The 16,528-nt window shown below is 40.8% G+C and overlaps 2 protein-coding genes across 2 annotated transcripts in view; one reads left to right on the forward strand and one right to left on the reverse strand.

The window, feature by feature from the left end:
* LOC113887185 (X antigen family member 5-like) overlaps positions 1 to 11,177 on the reverse strand; it is a 151,636-nt gene extending 140,459 nt beyond the window's left edge. Inside the window, exon 1 of the mRNA XM_027534143.1 lies at positions 11,091 to 11,177. Coding sequence (XP_027389944.1) covers positions 11,091 to 11,162 — 72 coding nt within the window. The 5' untranslated portion in view covers positions 11,163 to 11,177. The remainder of the gene's footprint in view (positions 1 to 11,090) is intronic.
* A 2,853-nt stretch (positions 11,178 to 14,030) lies between these two features.
* On the forward strand, positions 14,031 to 14,479 carry LOC113887186 (40S ribosomal protein S26-like). Its single transcript, XM_027534144.1, has one exon. It carries the CDS (start codon positions 14,060 to 14,062, stop codon positions 14,405 to 14,407), a length of 348 nt encoding a protein of 115 aa, XP_027389945.1. The 5' UTR covers positions 14,031 to 14,059; the 3' UTR covers positions 14,408 to 14,479.
* The last annotated feature ends 2,049 nt before the right edge of the window (positions 14,480 to 16,528 follow it).

Below are 16,528 nucleotides of genomic sequence, written 5' to 3' on the forward strand. Positions count from 1 at the left end.
CCGAGGGATCGAACCTGAGTCTCCTGCATTGGCAGATAGGTTCTTTACCACTAGCGCCACCTGGGAAGCCTTATATGACCCAGCAATTCTACTCCTAGACAATTTTGTCCAAGAGAAATGAAAACATGCTCACACAAACACCTGTACTCAAATATTCCACACGTGTATTCCTAATAGCCAAACCCAGAAACAGTCCAACAAAGGAACACTACACGGCAATAAAAAAAGAAGGAACTACTAATGCATGTAACACCAAGGATGCATCTCAACTGTGCAAATGAGAGAAACCAGATGCAGAAGGCTACATATTATATGATTTCATGTCAATGGATCTCTGGAAATGGCACAACTGTTGGCACAGAAATGTATCCGTGGTTGCCAGGGTATATGAGTGGAGGAAGGAGTCTGATGGCAAATAGCCCAAGGGAGCATTTATGAACGATGAGACATTTTCTACATTTTTATTGTGGTACCATTTACACCACGGTATACATTTGTCAAAAATCTACAAACGGTAATACGTTAAAGTGTTGGCTTTTATTGTATATAAATTAAACCTCAATACTTTTTTTTTAAAGTAAAAGGAAATTTTAAGTATTTAATTATTGGTTATTGTATCCATCTAGACCATGAGCTCAAAAACATAAAAATCGTATTTTGGAATTCTTCTGAGACCTGGCCAACTTCCAGGATTCCACATGACACCTTTATACTCTTATGACAGGACACAGAAACTTGGTCTAAACCATGCTGACAATTCCCTCTCCTTCACCTCAAGTCCAAATTCTTGCTGAGTCTGTCCATTTTACTTCATAAACGTCTAATGTGTCTACATTTTCCCATGTCCACCACATCTGCTCTAGTCCAAAGCCTCCTTTCATTTTATTGTCAACCCCCTTCTAACAGGTCTCTCATATCCACTCAGGGTGTCTCTTTCCCTCTTCCCGCCCTCTCCCTCCCTCTCTTACAGTTGCAAAACTGTCTATGACTTTGTAGATAAAGGCTACTCTCATATACAAAGACTTGAAGGCATGGTCTAGCTTCTGCCCACTTTGCTACCGACATTGAAAGGAGAGCTTCCTTTTCTTGTCTCTCCTATCAGGGTTCCTTCACACCCTCCATTTCCTAAGCTTCTCTACTTAGATTTCCCCAATTTCTTTTTTTTTTTTTTATTTTTTTTCCCCCCAATTTCTGTAGCCTCCTTCAAGCTAGGCTTCACTTCCAGATATACAACTTAGGTTTCGAGAAAGCAAAACAACCAAAGATAAAATTGCCAACATCCATTAGATCATGGGGGAAGCAAGGGAATTCCAGAAAAACATCTAATTCTGTGTCATTGACACAGACCTCTGACTGTGTGGCTCACAACAAACTACAGAAAATTCTTAAACAGAGGGCAGTACCAGACTACTCGACCTGTCTCCTGAGAAACCAGTATGTGGGTCAAGAAGCAACCATTAGAACCAGAGTTGGAACAAAATGACTGTTTCATAATTGGGGAAGGAGTACGACAAGGCTGTATATTGTCATGCTGCTTATTTAACTTACATGCAGAGTACAGCCCACAAAATGCCGGACTGGATGACTCACAAGCTGATATCAAGATTGCTGGGAGAAATATTGACAAGCTCAGATACACAGATGATACCACTCTAATGGCAGAAAGTGAAGAGCAACTAAAGAACCTTTTGATAAGGTTCAAAACAGGAGAGTGAAAAACCTGGCTTAAAACTCAACTATTAAAACACTAAGATCATGGCATCTGGTCCTATCACTTCATGGCAAATAGAAGGGGGGTAAGTGGAAGCAGTCCATCCTAAGGGAGATCAGTCCTGAGTGTTCATTGGAAGGGCTGATGTTGAAGCTGAAACTCCAATACTTTGGCCACCTGATGCGAAGAACTGACTCATTTGAAAAGACCCTGATGCTGGGAAAGATTGAGGGCAGGAGGAGAGGGCGACAACAGAGGATCAGATGGTTGGATGGCATCACTGACTCAATGGACATGAGTTTGGGTGAACTCCGGGAGTTGGTGATGGACAGGGAGGCCTGGTGTGCTGCGGTTCATGGGGTCACAGAGAGTCGGACACAACTGAGTGACTGAACTGCACTGAAGAGGAAGCAGTGACAGATTTCATTTTCTTGGGCTCCAAAATCACTGCAGATGGTGATTGCAGCCATGAAATTAAGACACTTGCTCCTTGGAAGGAAAGCTATGACAAACCTAGCTTGCACGCATTCTCCGGTACTTCAGCAGTGTCCGGCTCTTTACAACCCCATGGACCGAGGCCCACGAGGCTCCTCTGTCCAGGGGATTCTCCAGACAAGAATACTGGAGTTGATTGCCATGCCCTCCTCCAGGGGATCTTCCTAACCCAGGGATTGAACACATATCTCCTAAGTGTGTTGCATTACAAACAGATTCTTTACCGCTGAGCCCCCGGGGAAGCCCATGACAAACCCAGACAACATATTAAAAAGCAGAGACAAAGGTCTGTAGAGTCAAAACTATGGTTTTTCCAGTAGTGATGTACAGATGTGTGAGTTGGGTCATTAAGAAGGCTGAGTGTCAAAGAATTGATGATTTCGAATTGTGCTCCTAGAGATGAGCCTTGAGTATCCCTCGGACAGCAAGGAGAACAAACCCACCAATCCTAAAGAAAATGAACTCTGAATATTCACTTGAAGAACTGATGGCTGAAGCTGCAATACTTTGGCCACCTGATGCGAATAGTTGACTCATTGGAAAGGACCCTGATGCAAAAAGCTTGATGGCAGGAGGAGAAGGGGGTGACAGAGGGTGAGATGATTAGATAACATCACCAACCCAATGGACATTAATTTGATCAAACTCAGGGAGATAGTGTAGGACAGAGGAGCCTGGCATGCTGAAGGCCATGGAGTTGTAAATAGTTGCACACGACTGAGCGACTGAACAACGACCACCACCTCCACCTTACCTTTCAGCTTCCCCAAGGTGCCACCGCCCCACTCTCAGCAGGGCTAAGAAGCTTTCTGTGTCTGTCAGTGGTGAAGGCTGACACTTATGTCTTCACACACTCAGTGCCCCCTGCTTAGGCGATGGTGGGTCCTTAGAATGCTCATCACTCCCTCCCAGAGCTCAGACCAGGGAGCCTTCTCACAACAGGAATGGAGCACCTACCCTGTTACATAAATGGGAGTTGGAGCTGTTTACCCCTTCTCCATGTGCTTTCTCCCTTTACATTCATTTGCACATTTCTTCTTGAGTCACCAAATCCAACTCCACTCATCCCCACCTGGTAACTGTAACAAGCTGCACCTGCATCTCTATCAGGGCGGGTGCACGTACCCCCCGCACTATGTATTTTCCTTCTCTCCCTTCAGAATCTCTAGATTCCCAGACACCACCCTCAAAAGGGGCAGTGATGCAGGGGAGGTTGTGACTCTCATCCACGGGTCAAAGCACGGCTGTGTTATATATAACCTCTTTCACTCTTAGAATGAACCTTATCTTCTAGCTTTCCTCCTGCTTCTTGGCCACCCCACTCACTGTTTTTGTCCCCCACGTAGGTCCATTCCCTGTGTTTCTCCTTTGCACTTCTTTTCTGTTTATGTGTCTGGTCCACCAGTGTGATATTCCCATCTTCCACCTTATATCACTGGTCTTGTTATTTCAAGCATTGCGGATACGTCCTGAAACATGTTAGTAATCAATGTGTGTGTGCTAAATGAAGGAATGTTTTCTAATGACTGACAGGAAAAGCATCTCCTCCATGTAGAGTCAGTATATAGGTGTCATATTTGTAGCATCATACATAAAGCCTTGTGTCTTGTTCCAGACACTGCAGGGGTGTGGCTCTGTCTTGGTGCCCTGGTGCCCTTGCATGTCCCCACTTAGGCTATGTAGACAACGCTAAACTGCAGGCTGACTTGAATCTTGGCAGAGAACCTCTGATTGCTCTTGCAGCAAGGGGAGAGAAGCAGCCTGATGAAGAGCTGCTATGAGGCCATTTCTCACCTGCCTCCTCATCCAGCTGGAGGTGACACAAAGTTGTTACTCATCCACCTCTGGTTTCAGTTGAACATAGGATGTTTCCCTAGCCCCAGCTGAGAGTACAGCTGTGGATTGCACAGCTGCTCAGTGCCATAGGGCACAACTGCAGACTCCTTCCTGGCAGAGACCCACCACCTGTAGTGCCTGTTACTGAGGCCTTCCAATTCAGTGGCAAACCTCGGGACTACGGACAAGGCAATTGACACCAGGGTCATATTGCTTCTGCACTGTCTGTAAGGTAGAATCTGAATCCATTCGGGTTCATTGTCTCCTTACTGGCCAAGCCCGTAGAAGGTGACAAGCCAAACTAACAACTGCAGTGGTGCCCGAGGCCCTGTAGCTCCTGCGCTGTGACTTAGGGACTGGCTGCCTGACTACGTGACAGAGTCTGGTGTTGAGTTGTGTGATGTTGTGTGACCAGAATACTGGCTTATTTTCTTTGTCATCATACAAAGCAAGGAGCACAGTTTTCACTACATATTATGACTTAAGGTAGCTTTGTCAGTCCTCATTAACAAACTCACCTTAGAATGGATGCCATATCTGATACCAGCTATTTAATCTGCTAATATAAATAAATATATTGTCTAAATCAATATTTATTTAGACAAAATATGTTTCTGAAGTCCAATTCGTTTTAAAAGTTAACCTTATAGTCTACTTGAAATTCAAAATCTGTATCACTTGTGAGAGAACTGTTAATTGTAAAGGTAAATGTTTAAATGAAAAAATGGAGTAGAATAAGCCAAATCCATTTGCAGTGTAATGCCTACTTCACGTTATCTTGTTTATTCTTCATAACAAATATTTAGTGTAAAATTGTAATTTGCATTTTAGAAATGGAGAAACAGATCCAAAGGATGTAAATACCTTTCTCACCTTCACACAGTTATGTGTCAGAACCAGTACTGATACTCTTAGTTATGTCAAGTGCTGTGCTTAGTCGCTCAGTCTTGTCCAACTCTTTTCGACCCCATGGACTGTAGTCCGTCAGGCACCTCTATCCATGGGGATTCTTCAGGCAAGAATACTGGAGTGGGTTGCTGTGGCCTCCTCAGGAGATCTTTCCAACACAGGGATCGAACCCAGGTCTCCAGCACTGCAGGCTGATTCTTTACCATCTGAGCCACCAAGGAAGCCCAGTTATGTCATGTCACAGCCAATAAGGAGACAGAGCAGATAAAACTCAAGTCATTTTGTCTCAGGAAGTTCCCCTCATTCCTTTCCCTTTTCTTCTAGCTAGGATCTAATCTTGTCAGGCAGCTCCATGACCTAGGGGCTTTTTCACATACTTTTTGGTAAGATGGAATACTCTAATTTAAGTCTCAATTTGTCTTACATTTGAGGTAGATTTGAACCTCCCATTTTCAGTCCTTTTGGACCTGGATTTTCATACCTCTGTAAGGGTACAACAGCTGCTATTTTATAATCCCCTGTTATTCGCTAAGCAGAGTGAATTCTGAATAGGTCCTTTGTTGCAGAAATATATTTTTTTGGTGCGTGAGGATGCAGATGGGGGCTCAGAGATATAAGCGTTTCGTTATTATGTTAATAATAAGGATGTAAGGGAGGAATCAGACAGCTGGAGGACTTCCCTGTAGCTCAAACGGTAAAGAATCTGCAGGAGACCAGGGTTCGATCCCTGGGCTGGGAAGATCCTCTGGAGAAGGGAATGGCAATCCACTCCAGTATTCTTGCCTGGAGAATTCCATGGACAGAGAAGCCTGGTGGCCTACAGTTCGTGGGGTCGCAAAGAGTCAGACACGACTGAGTGATTCACAAACACACACACACACACACAGACAACTGGAGGGCTTCTGAGATCTGCTGACTATCAAGTCAATGGAGGACATCATGGAGAAGAAAAGATGTGGCTGCTCTCTCCCTGCACCCAAAAAACCTTGGAAGGCAAGTCAGAAATGTGTGAAAGATATGCTGTGCTATTTGCCATGGAATTTGACAGCAGTTTTTTTCCTGTCTCCCTACAACCTTTAACAATGGCTTTGGCGTTCCATTTCTCTATAGGGCAGTACAAACATATTACATTTTTAAAAATGTTTCTCTGTCAATGCTTTCATCAGGGACACCGTATGAGATATGGGTGGCACATTTTGTAAACCCATTTATTCAAGAGAAGACCAAAGGCTTTTATGAATTTTTTATGTGTGGGTATATACATGTATATATATGCATTAACATGTAGATTACACCTAAAGAATATGTTATGACCCAATTTTTTTAACCCTAGAAGTGCAAGGGTAGTTTAAATGTATAAGGTTACCAGTGCAATACACCACATTAATAGAAAAATGGAGGGAAAACAATTCTATGATCATCATAATTGATGCAGTATAAGTGTTTGATGAAAATTAATCTATATTCAAGACAGCAAACTAGGAATAGAATGGAACTTACTCTGATAAAGTATATCTACAAAAAAGCAACGTAAACAGGTTGAAATGGAGACGATTTTTCATTTCCTATTTGGATAAATGCCGATTAGCACCTACTTTAGTCAAGAATATTCTGGCCAGGTTTGTTCAAAGCTGCAAAATGAGGAAGGGGTTAAGATTCAAGCCAGTAGAAACTGTAGATATTCAAATATAATTGTATCTTTTGAAAAGCAAAAATAATCTACATCTAAATTTGTGGAATTAATATGCATATTTAGAGGAATTGTTGGACAGAAAATCCATATACAGACATTCTCTCTCTACATACATCCTCAACTAGACAATAAAAATCACAAACCATGAATTTTCAATAACATTAAATACCCAGGGATAAATTTAACAAAAAATGTGCAATTAGAAAACGAAACTTTATTGACAGAACTTTAACAGTCAAATACACAACATAAGAACAGCATAGATGGTTTCAGTTTATCTTCTTTCAAACAAATGGCTGCCCTTCACCTATAATATGAACATTTAAAAAGTTACTTAGCAGAACTTTATTTCGATGACAGGAGAGGTATACAAAGTTCACTGCAGTTGTAGTTTTATAAAACGGACTAAAACAGGAACACTAAGGGCGACCCTTTGGCTTACCTTCAGTTAATCCTCTCTAGAGATTTTATAGACTTTTCAAGCATATTACCAGTATTTTTAAAAACATGCTACTCTTCCTAGTTATACAAGAAAAGAAGGACACTGAGTTCAGAACAAATGAAATCAATGGAACCTATCAGAAGGTAGTTTTCAGTAGAAGGCAAAACTGTGTAGACATTCAGTAAAATATCTAACAACAAAAAACACCCTAAGAAAAACAAAATACACAAAAACTGAAACAAAAAATCCTAAAAAAGTATCATTTAAATGCACTGGTTTGAAATAATATTCCGAATATAGGATAGCTAAACAGTTGTTCTCTCTGTTACTGCTTAAGTGAAGTAAATAAAAAGGCCAGCATTACATTTGTTTCTTCTCTACTGTCGAAAACTGTAGACATTTTCATTTGTTCTAAATGGTTGATATGGTGGTTTTAAGTCGGTTAAACATTTGTCCCCCTTTTTACCTGTGGCCCTCATGTAATTCTAAACGTTTCTTTTCACCCTGGAAAGCATTCCAGTGGGTATAATACATTACATGGTGACACTAATTTTAAGTCATTACTATCACTGGAGACATGGTGACATCAAAATGTGAAGCAGAAATAGGACTGTTTCTCACAGCCACACCAAAAAAAAGAAAGAAAGAAAAAAAGGAGAGAAGAAAAGGAAGAGCAAGAGGGAGTATGAGTGAGAGAGAAAAGCAAGTAGGAAGAGAGAAAGAAAATCTGGAAAAGCAGATTTTTTGGTTTGTTTCTAAATGATAATGGCTTTTGAGAGAAAACTCTGACTAATTTCAAAAGTTCATCCACGGTATTTGTGATGTTTAGTTATTTAGTTACTGTGGGGTATGTTAAATATTTGTTTTTTTTACCCTACTATTTCATCAATATTCTGAAAATATTTGAGTGCCAGATTATACCCTGTTTTAATTCTGTAATATACGAACTGTTAGTGTCTTGTTCATATTTCTAATTATGTGTACTTGGGCTTTGTTCATTTGCTTCACAATTATGTAAACTGAGAGGAATCGACTGGCAGTCTGGGGTTGGCAGATACAAACTATTACATTCAGAATGGATAAACAACAAGGTCCTACTATATAGCAGAGGGAACTAATGTCCAATCTCTTGTGATAAATCACAATGGAAAAGAATATTAAAAAATATGTGTGTGTATATATATATTTAAAAAATTATGTAAACTAGAACATTGTCTTTATTTATTAGTTGAGTTTATTTTCCTCTTCCTAACAATTCATACCTGTCTTTTATTAAGTATCTTTTTCTTTTTCCCTTAGGTTTATTCTGTTGTTCTTTTTCTCATCTTTTATGTTGGATGTAGGATTTTATATTTATGTACCTTGTAATTTATGTATTTTTCTTTTTAAATACACACATATTTAGACTAAGATTTTTCTATGAGAACATTTTAATCATGTTCTGTAGTTACTTGAAAGTCATCTGAAAGTTGTATTTTCATCTAATTTTTCTAATGGATTGGAAAAAAAATGTAAAGTGAAAATATTTAGAAGGCTAATACACAGTAAATTCTTCCCTAACTATGAAGTTCTTCCTTTAAAATCAGAACCATGCAATTCATTGTCAGCAATTTGGAAAACACGTATGTGAAAGATACTAAGTTGATTATGCGGGAAGAACTAGAGTTATAATCTTTGGCCTTCAAAACTTCTTAAACTCATGTATCAAAGAAGAAAAATAACATACTTGATATGGTTAGAGATGATTATATCATGAGGCTCAGATTTTTATTAGTTCTTTAAGAGTGAGAGTGGGGTGTATGGCAAAACCATCATAGTATTGTAAAGTAATGATCCTCCAATTAAAATAAGCAACCTCCCTCCCCAAAAAAAGACCAAACCTGGGGGCAGTTAGTGTGCTTAGCATACATATCTTACTCACACCTGCCTTGAATATCACTGACTAAATGCACTCTCTCAACTTGATCAGCCACAGAAATAGGAAACTAGACTATCTTTGGCCATTTTAATATTCAGTCATTTCATGATTCCGTGGGGAAAGGTTTTAAAATGCAACTATTTTTTAAAGAGCTAGAGAATTCAGAACTTGAGAGAATTTAACAAACATCAAGCAGAATGTTGGCTCATTTTCTTTTTAAAAAATTAATTAATTGATTTTAATTGGAGGCTAATTACAATCTTCTGGTGGTTTTTGCCATACATTGACATGAATCAGCCACAGGTATCATGTGTCCCCCTTCAGAAAATGAAATCTCAATCCCCCTGTTATAATTTGACTCAAGATGATATTTTATGATAAATACATCATACAAAACAGAGTATTCTTGTATGCATTCCATCAAAGAGAATCAGAGAATGCAAAAATTAGCATTGAAAAATCAGCATCTGCGTGTATCTGTTCTGAATTCATAACTTACATGAGTAAAGTTGAGTTTAGAAGTTAAGGGATTTCACAGAATCACACACATTATGCTAAAGCTGGTACTGGAACCTACTTGGATGCCTAAGCATATTTCATATAAACTGGTATTTATTACAAATGCATTCCATATCTGCTACAAGCAGAAATTATAAAAGAACCTGAAAATTATTAGCTGTTGCTTAAAGTACTTATACTCAAGAGAAGAAAACGGTTTCCTAGTTTCATTTTGATATGGCTTTGATCCTGTCTGTTTCTTTATTTGAAAGTCTGTAAGTCAGGCACTCAGGTATCTGGGGTCTGAACTATCTTTCAAAGAATATGTGAACTCTATTATTAAAATAATAGTAATGTTCCCTCTATATTAGTAAAGATATAATATTCTGAAAAACAGAAACCACATAAATTACTTTCTGAATGGATGACATACCTGCTTCTGGCATTTCAACAGGCTCTGTATTTGATGCAAACTCCTCCCTGACATCAGGACCATCTCCACCTTCACCCCCAGTCTTTGCCAGAGCCAATTGCTGGAGATCAGCTTCCAGGCCAGAATCTTTAAAAAAAAAAATGCATCAATTATATACAGTATAAACACACTGTAAAGCATTCAGTGTAAACAAGGGAATGATGATATTCATTCCCTCGGTGTTATGAATTAAAAGCCTTAGGTTAGTATGCTAAAAATGGATGAATAAGAACCTCAGGAGCATTATTCCAGGAATGTTTTGCTGGAGAAAAAGGAAAGCAGAATTTTCCGAATGTTACTACCATTTTCCTTTTCCAGGGTTGTCCTCAGACAACTTAGTTGCCCCCTTCTCTTTGTCTTGAAAACAAGGGAAAATTTGAGCAAACACACTGACCTGCAAACTATACTCTCCTCAGTTTTTTAGGAACTGTCTGAAGTCCTTTTCTAATGTTTCCTTTCCTCTTCTTATTGGTTATGTCTTTTAAGGCATGACGCACAGATACACTTTACCTTCAAAGGGATCCTTCTCCTCTTCTTCATCACGATTCACTGGATCCTCTCCATGTACTTCCTCCTTTCTAGGTGTGATATCCTGAATCTCAGCTGGCGGTTTCTCTTGTTGAGGTTGCTTAACACTGGGCTGCTGGTCCTAGTAGAGAGTGCATGCAAATAAAAACTTTTGTTGTTAATACATCTAATAGCATAAATATACATAATACATAGATATATCTGATCATAAGTAAACCTAACAACATTTTCCCAACACAATTCTATGTACTTACTTTTAATAAAGTTACTCTTCCCACAGAGATGAGTTAGCTCCCATGAGTTACCCAGAAAGATTTTGGAAGTTATTTAAATCTATGTTGGGATGGAAGCATGCAGTCTGTTGTTAATAAGCAGGAGGAGGGAGTCACTGGGCACATTTCCAGGGAATTTAACAGTATACTCATCCAGGCAATGCCAGACTATATCTGGATCAATGTTCCTTCCTAAGACAAATTCTCACCCTTTATCAGCATGGAAGACATTTATCACTGCATCCGTACTACTTAACATCATTTTCTCAAAAATAAACTTGAGCTAGTAGAAAACATCAAATGGTAAGGTACTCACAACCACAGGTTCATCCACCTGGGAGCAATCTTGCTTTGTAGGTCCCAATTTTGATGCCACTTGCCCACTCATATTTCTCCCTGAAAGCAGAATATGGTGATTTAGAAAATGTATTTAAGAGTACAGCTATATTTGATCACTTTATGACCATATGTTGACTTATTTTTTTTTTATGTGAGAATACTTTCAAAAGAAAACTCTGGTTAAGTATGAGTGTACATGCATTTCAATTACACCAAATACAGTCGCTTGCAAAGCCATTTGTGTCTTTGCGAAGCCGGCAGAGAAATCACATTAAGGTACACAAGAAGGCTGAATTTTCGGGAGGATGTTTGATTTCACAACAGAATTCTCCATCATAAAGATATTTACTGAAATGCTGCTAGGAATTTAAAAACTCAGGACTATTGCTCTTATCACACTACTATTCACCAGACCTATTTTCCCCAACTGGCTTGGAATTCAGTTGGAACACGAAGAAAGGCTCAGTCTTTACAGCCTGACTATGGCGATTTTCTCAGTGTCTGGGGCTGAGGTGAGGCTGCATACAGAGCAACCGGTCCACTTCTCTCTTGGCACCTTACCACAAAACCCGCGATACAGTCACAACCCCACTGCGGTCCGGTTTCTAGGCCTTTCCTTAATCGCCCACCCTGCCCCCTGCCCAGGTCCCACTGCCGGCCCCAGATTCTGTGCTCTGTCGTCAGTTCCAGGGCCCCAATGAACCAGATATCTCAAATAGCACCCCCAAGTCTCCCCCCACCATCATCCTACCCCCTGCCCTCCTTTGCCCACTGCCCTTCCTCTCCCACCACCAGGGCAAGAACTATGGCGTCGCGACATTTGTGAGGAGAAAGATGACTACCTTGAGGGCCTTCCTCCTCAAAGGCCCCAAATCGCACTGCCCGACCCGCCCCAAACTCCCTGGCTCCCCCTCACACGCAAGCACACTTAAAGTCCAGACAGGACAGATCTGTGAACCTACCTAGTGAGTCTCAAGTAGTGAGCAAGAACCGGGACTGATTAAACAGACCCGTCTCGGGCCCAATGCTCCTCACAGAATGCGCTCAGGAAGGGGGATGCGCATCAAGGCGCATGCGCAGCAAGGGGTGCGCTCGCACACACTGTGCATGCTCCCTGAGTTGGACGTGTGCAGTGCAGGTTGTGGTTTTCCCGCCACTGAGGTAGACTCCTGGAACCGCAGGGTCCCTGGAGAATTAGAAAGGGGCTTGAAGACTGTATTTTTTTCCTTCCAGTGCAGTCTTTCTTATGCATCCACAAATTGTGGTGATAGGTAGTCCCAGGTTACCCTCAGTGGAGAATGTGTCTCAGAAAGACAGTCATGACAGAAATAGATATTACGTTTTTTAATACCTATTTTTATACACGCTCTGATGAACCATTTCCTTCTCTGCTTCTGGATTTTCCGTCATAGTCCCAATGGCTTTACTCACTTCCATGGAATAAGTACATAAATAGATACCTCTTTTTCCACTTTTTGCTTGGTGCACTGCACATTTAAATCTCTGAACTGGTAACTCTGAATATACCTCTGGTTCTTATACAGTGTTGTCCTTTTAGTATCGGACTTTACTTTCACCACCAGACACATCCACAGCTAGGTGTTGTTTCCACTTTGGCTTACCTTTTCATTCCTTCTGTAGCTATTTCTGCACTCTTCTCCAGTAGCACATTCTTCTTATTCTATTATAGCGGGAATTTTCATACTTACTAGGAGTTTTAATTTTACCCAAGAGAAAGGAAAACATGTTCACACAAAGACCTTTACTCAAATATTCTACTCAGGTACTCCTAATAGCCAAAACTAGAAACAGCCCAACTATTCAACAACTGGTATATAGATGAAAGAAAAACAAAAGAGAATACTCGTACAAAAGAACACTACACAGTCATTTAAAAAGGAACTACTAATGCATGTAACAGCAAGGATGCATCTCAGCTGTGCCAATGAGAGATGTCAGACACAGAAAGCTGTGTATTATATGATTTCATGTCAATGGATTTCTGGAAAAGCACAACTATAGGCAGAGAAATATATCTGTGGTTGCCAGGGTATAGGAGTGGAGGAAGGAGTCTGAATGCAAGTAGCCCAAGGGAGCATTTTCAAACCAAAGGGACGTTTTCTACGTTTTTATTCTGGTAGCATTTACACTCTGGTATGCATAAGGCTGAGGTTATTGATATTTCTCCCAGCAATCTTGATTCCAGCTTGTGCTTCTTCCAGCCCAGCGTTTCTCATGATGTACTCTGCATATAAGTTTAATAAGCAGGGTCCTTTTCCTATTTGGAACCAGTCTGTCGTTCCATGTTCAGTTCTAACTCTTGCTTCCTGACCTGCATATAGGTTTCTCAAGAGGCAGGTCAGGTGATCTGGTATTCCCATCTCTTTCAGTATTTTCCACTGTTTATTGTGATCCACACAGTCAAAGGTTTTGGCATAGTCAATAAAGCAGAAATAGATTATTTTCTGGAACTCTCTTGCTTTTTTGGTGATCCAGCAGATGTTGGCAATTTGATCTCTGGTTCCTCTGCCTTTTCTAAAACCAGCTTGAACATCAGGAAGTTCACGGTTCACATATTGCTGAAGCCTGGCTTGGAGAATTTTGAGCATTACTTTACTAGCATGTGAGATGAGTGCAATTGTGCGGTAGTTTGAGCATTCTTTGGCATTAGAATGAAAACTGACCTTTTTCAGTCCTGTGGCCACTGCTGAGTCTTCCAAATTTGCTGGCATATTGAGTGCATTCTTTCACAGCATCATCTTTCAGGATTTGATATAGCTCAACTGGTTTTCCATCACCTCCACTAGCTTTGTTCGTAGTGATGCTTTCTAAGGCCCACTTGACTTCTCATTCCAGGATGTCCAGCTCTAGGTGAGTGATCACACCATAGCGATTATCTTGGTCATCAAGATCTTTTTTGTGCTCTCTCGCCTCAGCGCTTCCAAGATGACCAAGAAAAGAAGGAACAACGGTCGTGCCAAAAAGGGCCGCGGCCATGTGCAGCCTATTCGCTGCACCAACTGTGCCCGATGTGTGCCCAAGGATAAGGCCATTAAGAAGTTCGTCACTCGGAACATCATAGAGGCCGCAGCCATCAGGGACATTTCTGAAGCGAGTGTTTTCGATACCTATGTACTTCCCAAGCTGTATGTGAAACTACATTACTGCGTGAGTTGTGCCATTCACAGCAAGGTAGTCAGGAATCGCTCTCGGGAAGCCCGTAAGGACCGAACACCTCCACCCCGATTTAGACCTGCGGGTGCTGCCCCACGTCCTCCACCAAAGCCCATGTAAGGATCCAAGTCCTTAAAGACTGAAGAAATATTGGTTTCTCTGAAAAGACAATAAAATGGAAATTATACTTTATGTTGCATGTTGAATATATGTTGTCAGATGAAGTGGGGGTTGTGTACATTTGGTCTCCCCAGTTTGCATAGCTTAGAGATGGGGGCGAGGAATTAGGGCATCTGTGTTTGATTAATTCAGCTTGGCAAATGGCTTAAGTTGGTGTCTTAAAAATGGGGAGGAAACTAGCAGTGTAAGGAGTGCATCAGGAAGTCACTTAGACTAAGGTGTGCATTCCTCTTGTGGCAACATGAAGACTTTAATAAAAGTCCACAACTTGGATAGCATAAGGGGATCTGTATTCAGGTCCTTAACCTCACGTCAAGTTTACCTGCCTACCTTGATCTGCTAAGCTAATCACCCAGCCTTCATCTTTTTGTGGTACATTGCTCTGTGAGGTGACAATGCCCTGAATGGCAGGCATTTGTAGAAATTTGTGGAAGTCCCATAAGAGGGGAATTTGTGCAAAAAGTCTGGGAAAAGGCTGTAGTCTGTGTGACAATGGCTCATTTGTTTCAGAATTCAGAAATTAGAGGGTTCCCAGCTAGCAATACACAGTTGACCCTTTAACAACATGGGTTTAACTGCAGGGGGCGGGGATGGTTTTGTTTTCGGTAAATACATACTATACCATCCACAGTCATTGAATCCTCAAGTGTGAAAGTACAGACAGATACAAAAGGCTAACTCTAAAATTAATTATATACGGATTTTTGAAGAGATGGTGCCCCTAGCCAATGCTTTGTTCAAGGGTCAAATGTACATGTATATTTGAAAAAATTATATGTAAATGTGTGCTAAGGACTTTGCTGGTTAGGTTATATGATTTTTTTACCTTAAGCTAAACTAGTAGCTTGGAAGTTTTGATTAAAGTACACATTGTTCTGGGGAAAAAAAAAAAAAAAGATCTTTTTTGTATAGTTCTTCTGCCCTTATGGCAGGAAGTGAAGAGGAACTAAAAAGCCTCTTGATGAAAGTGAAAGTGGAGAGTGAAAAAGTTGGCTTAAAACTCAACATTCAGAAAACGAAGATCATGGCATCTGGTCCCATCACTTTATAGGAAATAGATGGGGAAACAGTGGAAACAGTGTCAGATTTTATTTTTGGGGAGGGGGCTCCAAAATCACTGCAGATGGTGACTGCAGCCATGAAATTAAAAGCTGCTTACTCCTTGGAAGGAAAGTTATGACCAAGCTAGATAGAATATTCAAAAGCAGAGACATTACTTTGCCAACAAAGGTCCGTCTAGTCAAGGCTATGGTTTTTCCTGTGGTCATGTATGGATGTGAGAGTTGGACTGTGAAGAAGGCTGAGTGCTGAAGAATTGATGCTTTTGAACTGTGGTGTTGGAGAAGACTCTTGAGAGTCCCTTGGACTGCAAGGAGATCCAACCAGTCCATTCTAGAGGAGATCACTCCTGGGTGTTCTTTGGAAGGACTGATGCTTAAGCTGAAACTCCAGTACTTTGGCCACCTCATGCGAAGAGTTGACTCATTGGAAAAGACTCTGATGCTGGGAGGGATTGGGGGCAGGAGGAGAAGGGGACGACAGAGGATGAGATGGCTGGATGGCATCACTGACTTGATGGACGTGAATCTATGTGAACTCCGGGAGCTGGTGATAGATAGGGAGGCCTGGCGTGCTGCGATTCATGGGGTCGCAAAGAGTCGGACACGACTGAGCGACTGAACTGAACTGAACTGAAGCATGGTGTAAATGCTACCACAGTAAAAATGTAGAAAACTTCCCATTGTTCAAAAATGCTTGTTGGGACTGCTTGCATTCAGACTCCTTCCTCCACTTCTATACATTGGCAACCACAGATATATTTCTGTGCAAATATCTGTGCCTTTACCAGAAATCCTTTGACATGAAATCATATAATATGTAGCCTTCTGTGTCTGGTTTCTCTCATTTGCACAGGTGAGACCCATCCTTGCTGTTACATGCATTATTAGTCCCCCCCCCCAACTTTTTTAAAATTACCGTGTAGTATTCCTTTGTACAGGTATCCTCTTTTGTTTTTCTTTCATCTGCATACCAGTTGTCGAATAGTTCGGTTGTTTCTAG

The sequence above is a fragment of the Bos indicus x Bos taurus genome, chromosome X, assembly GCF_003369695.1.
Source record: "Bos indicus x Bos taurus breed Angus x Brahman F1 hybrid chromosome X, Bos_hybrid_MaternalHap_v2.0, whole genome shotgun sequence".
Lineage (NCBI taxonomy): Eukaryota > Metazoa > Chordata > Mammalia > Artiodactyla > Bovidae > Bos > Bos indicus x Bos taurus.

Bases quoted from the DNA above. Each gene is read 5' to 3' on its own strand.
- LOC113887186 (XM_027534144.1), top strand. From the start codon at position 14,060: ATGACCAAGAAAAGAAGGAACAACGGTCGTGCCAAAAAGGGCCGCGGC.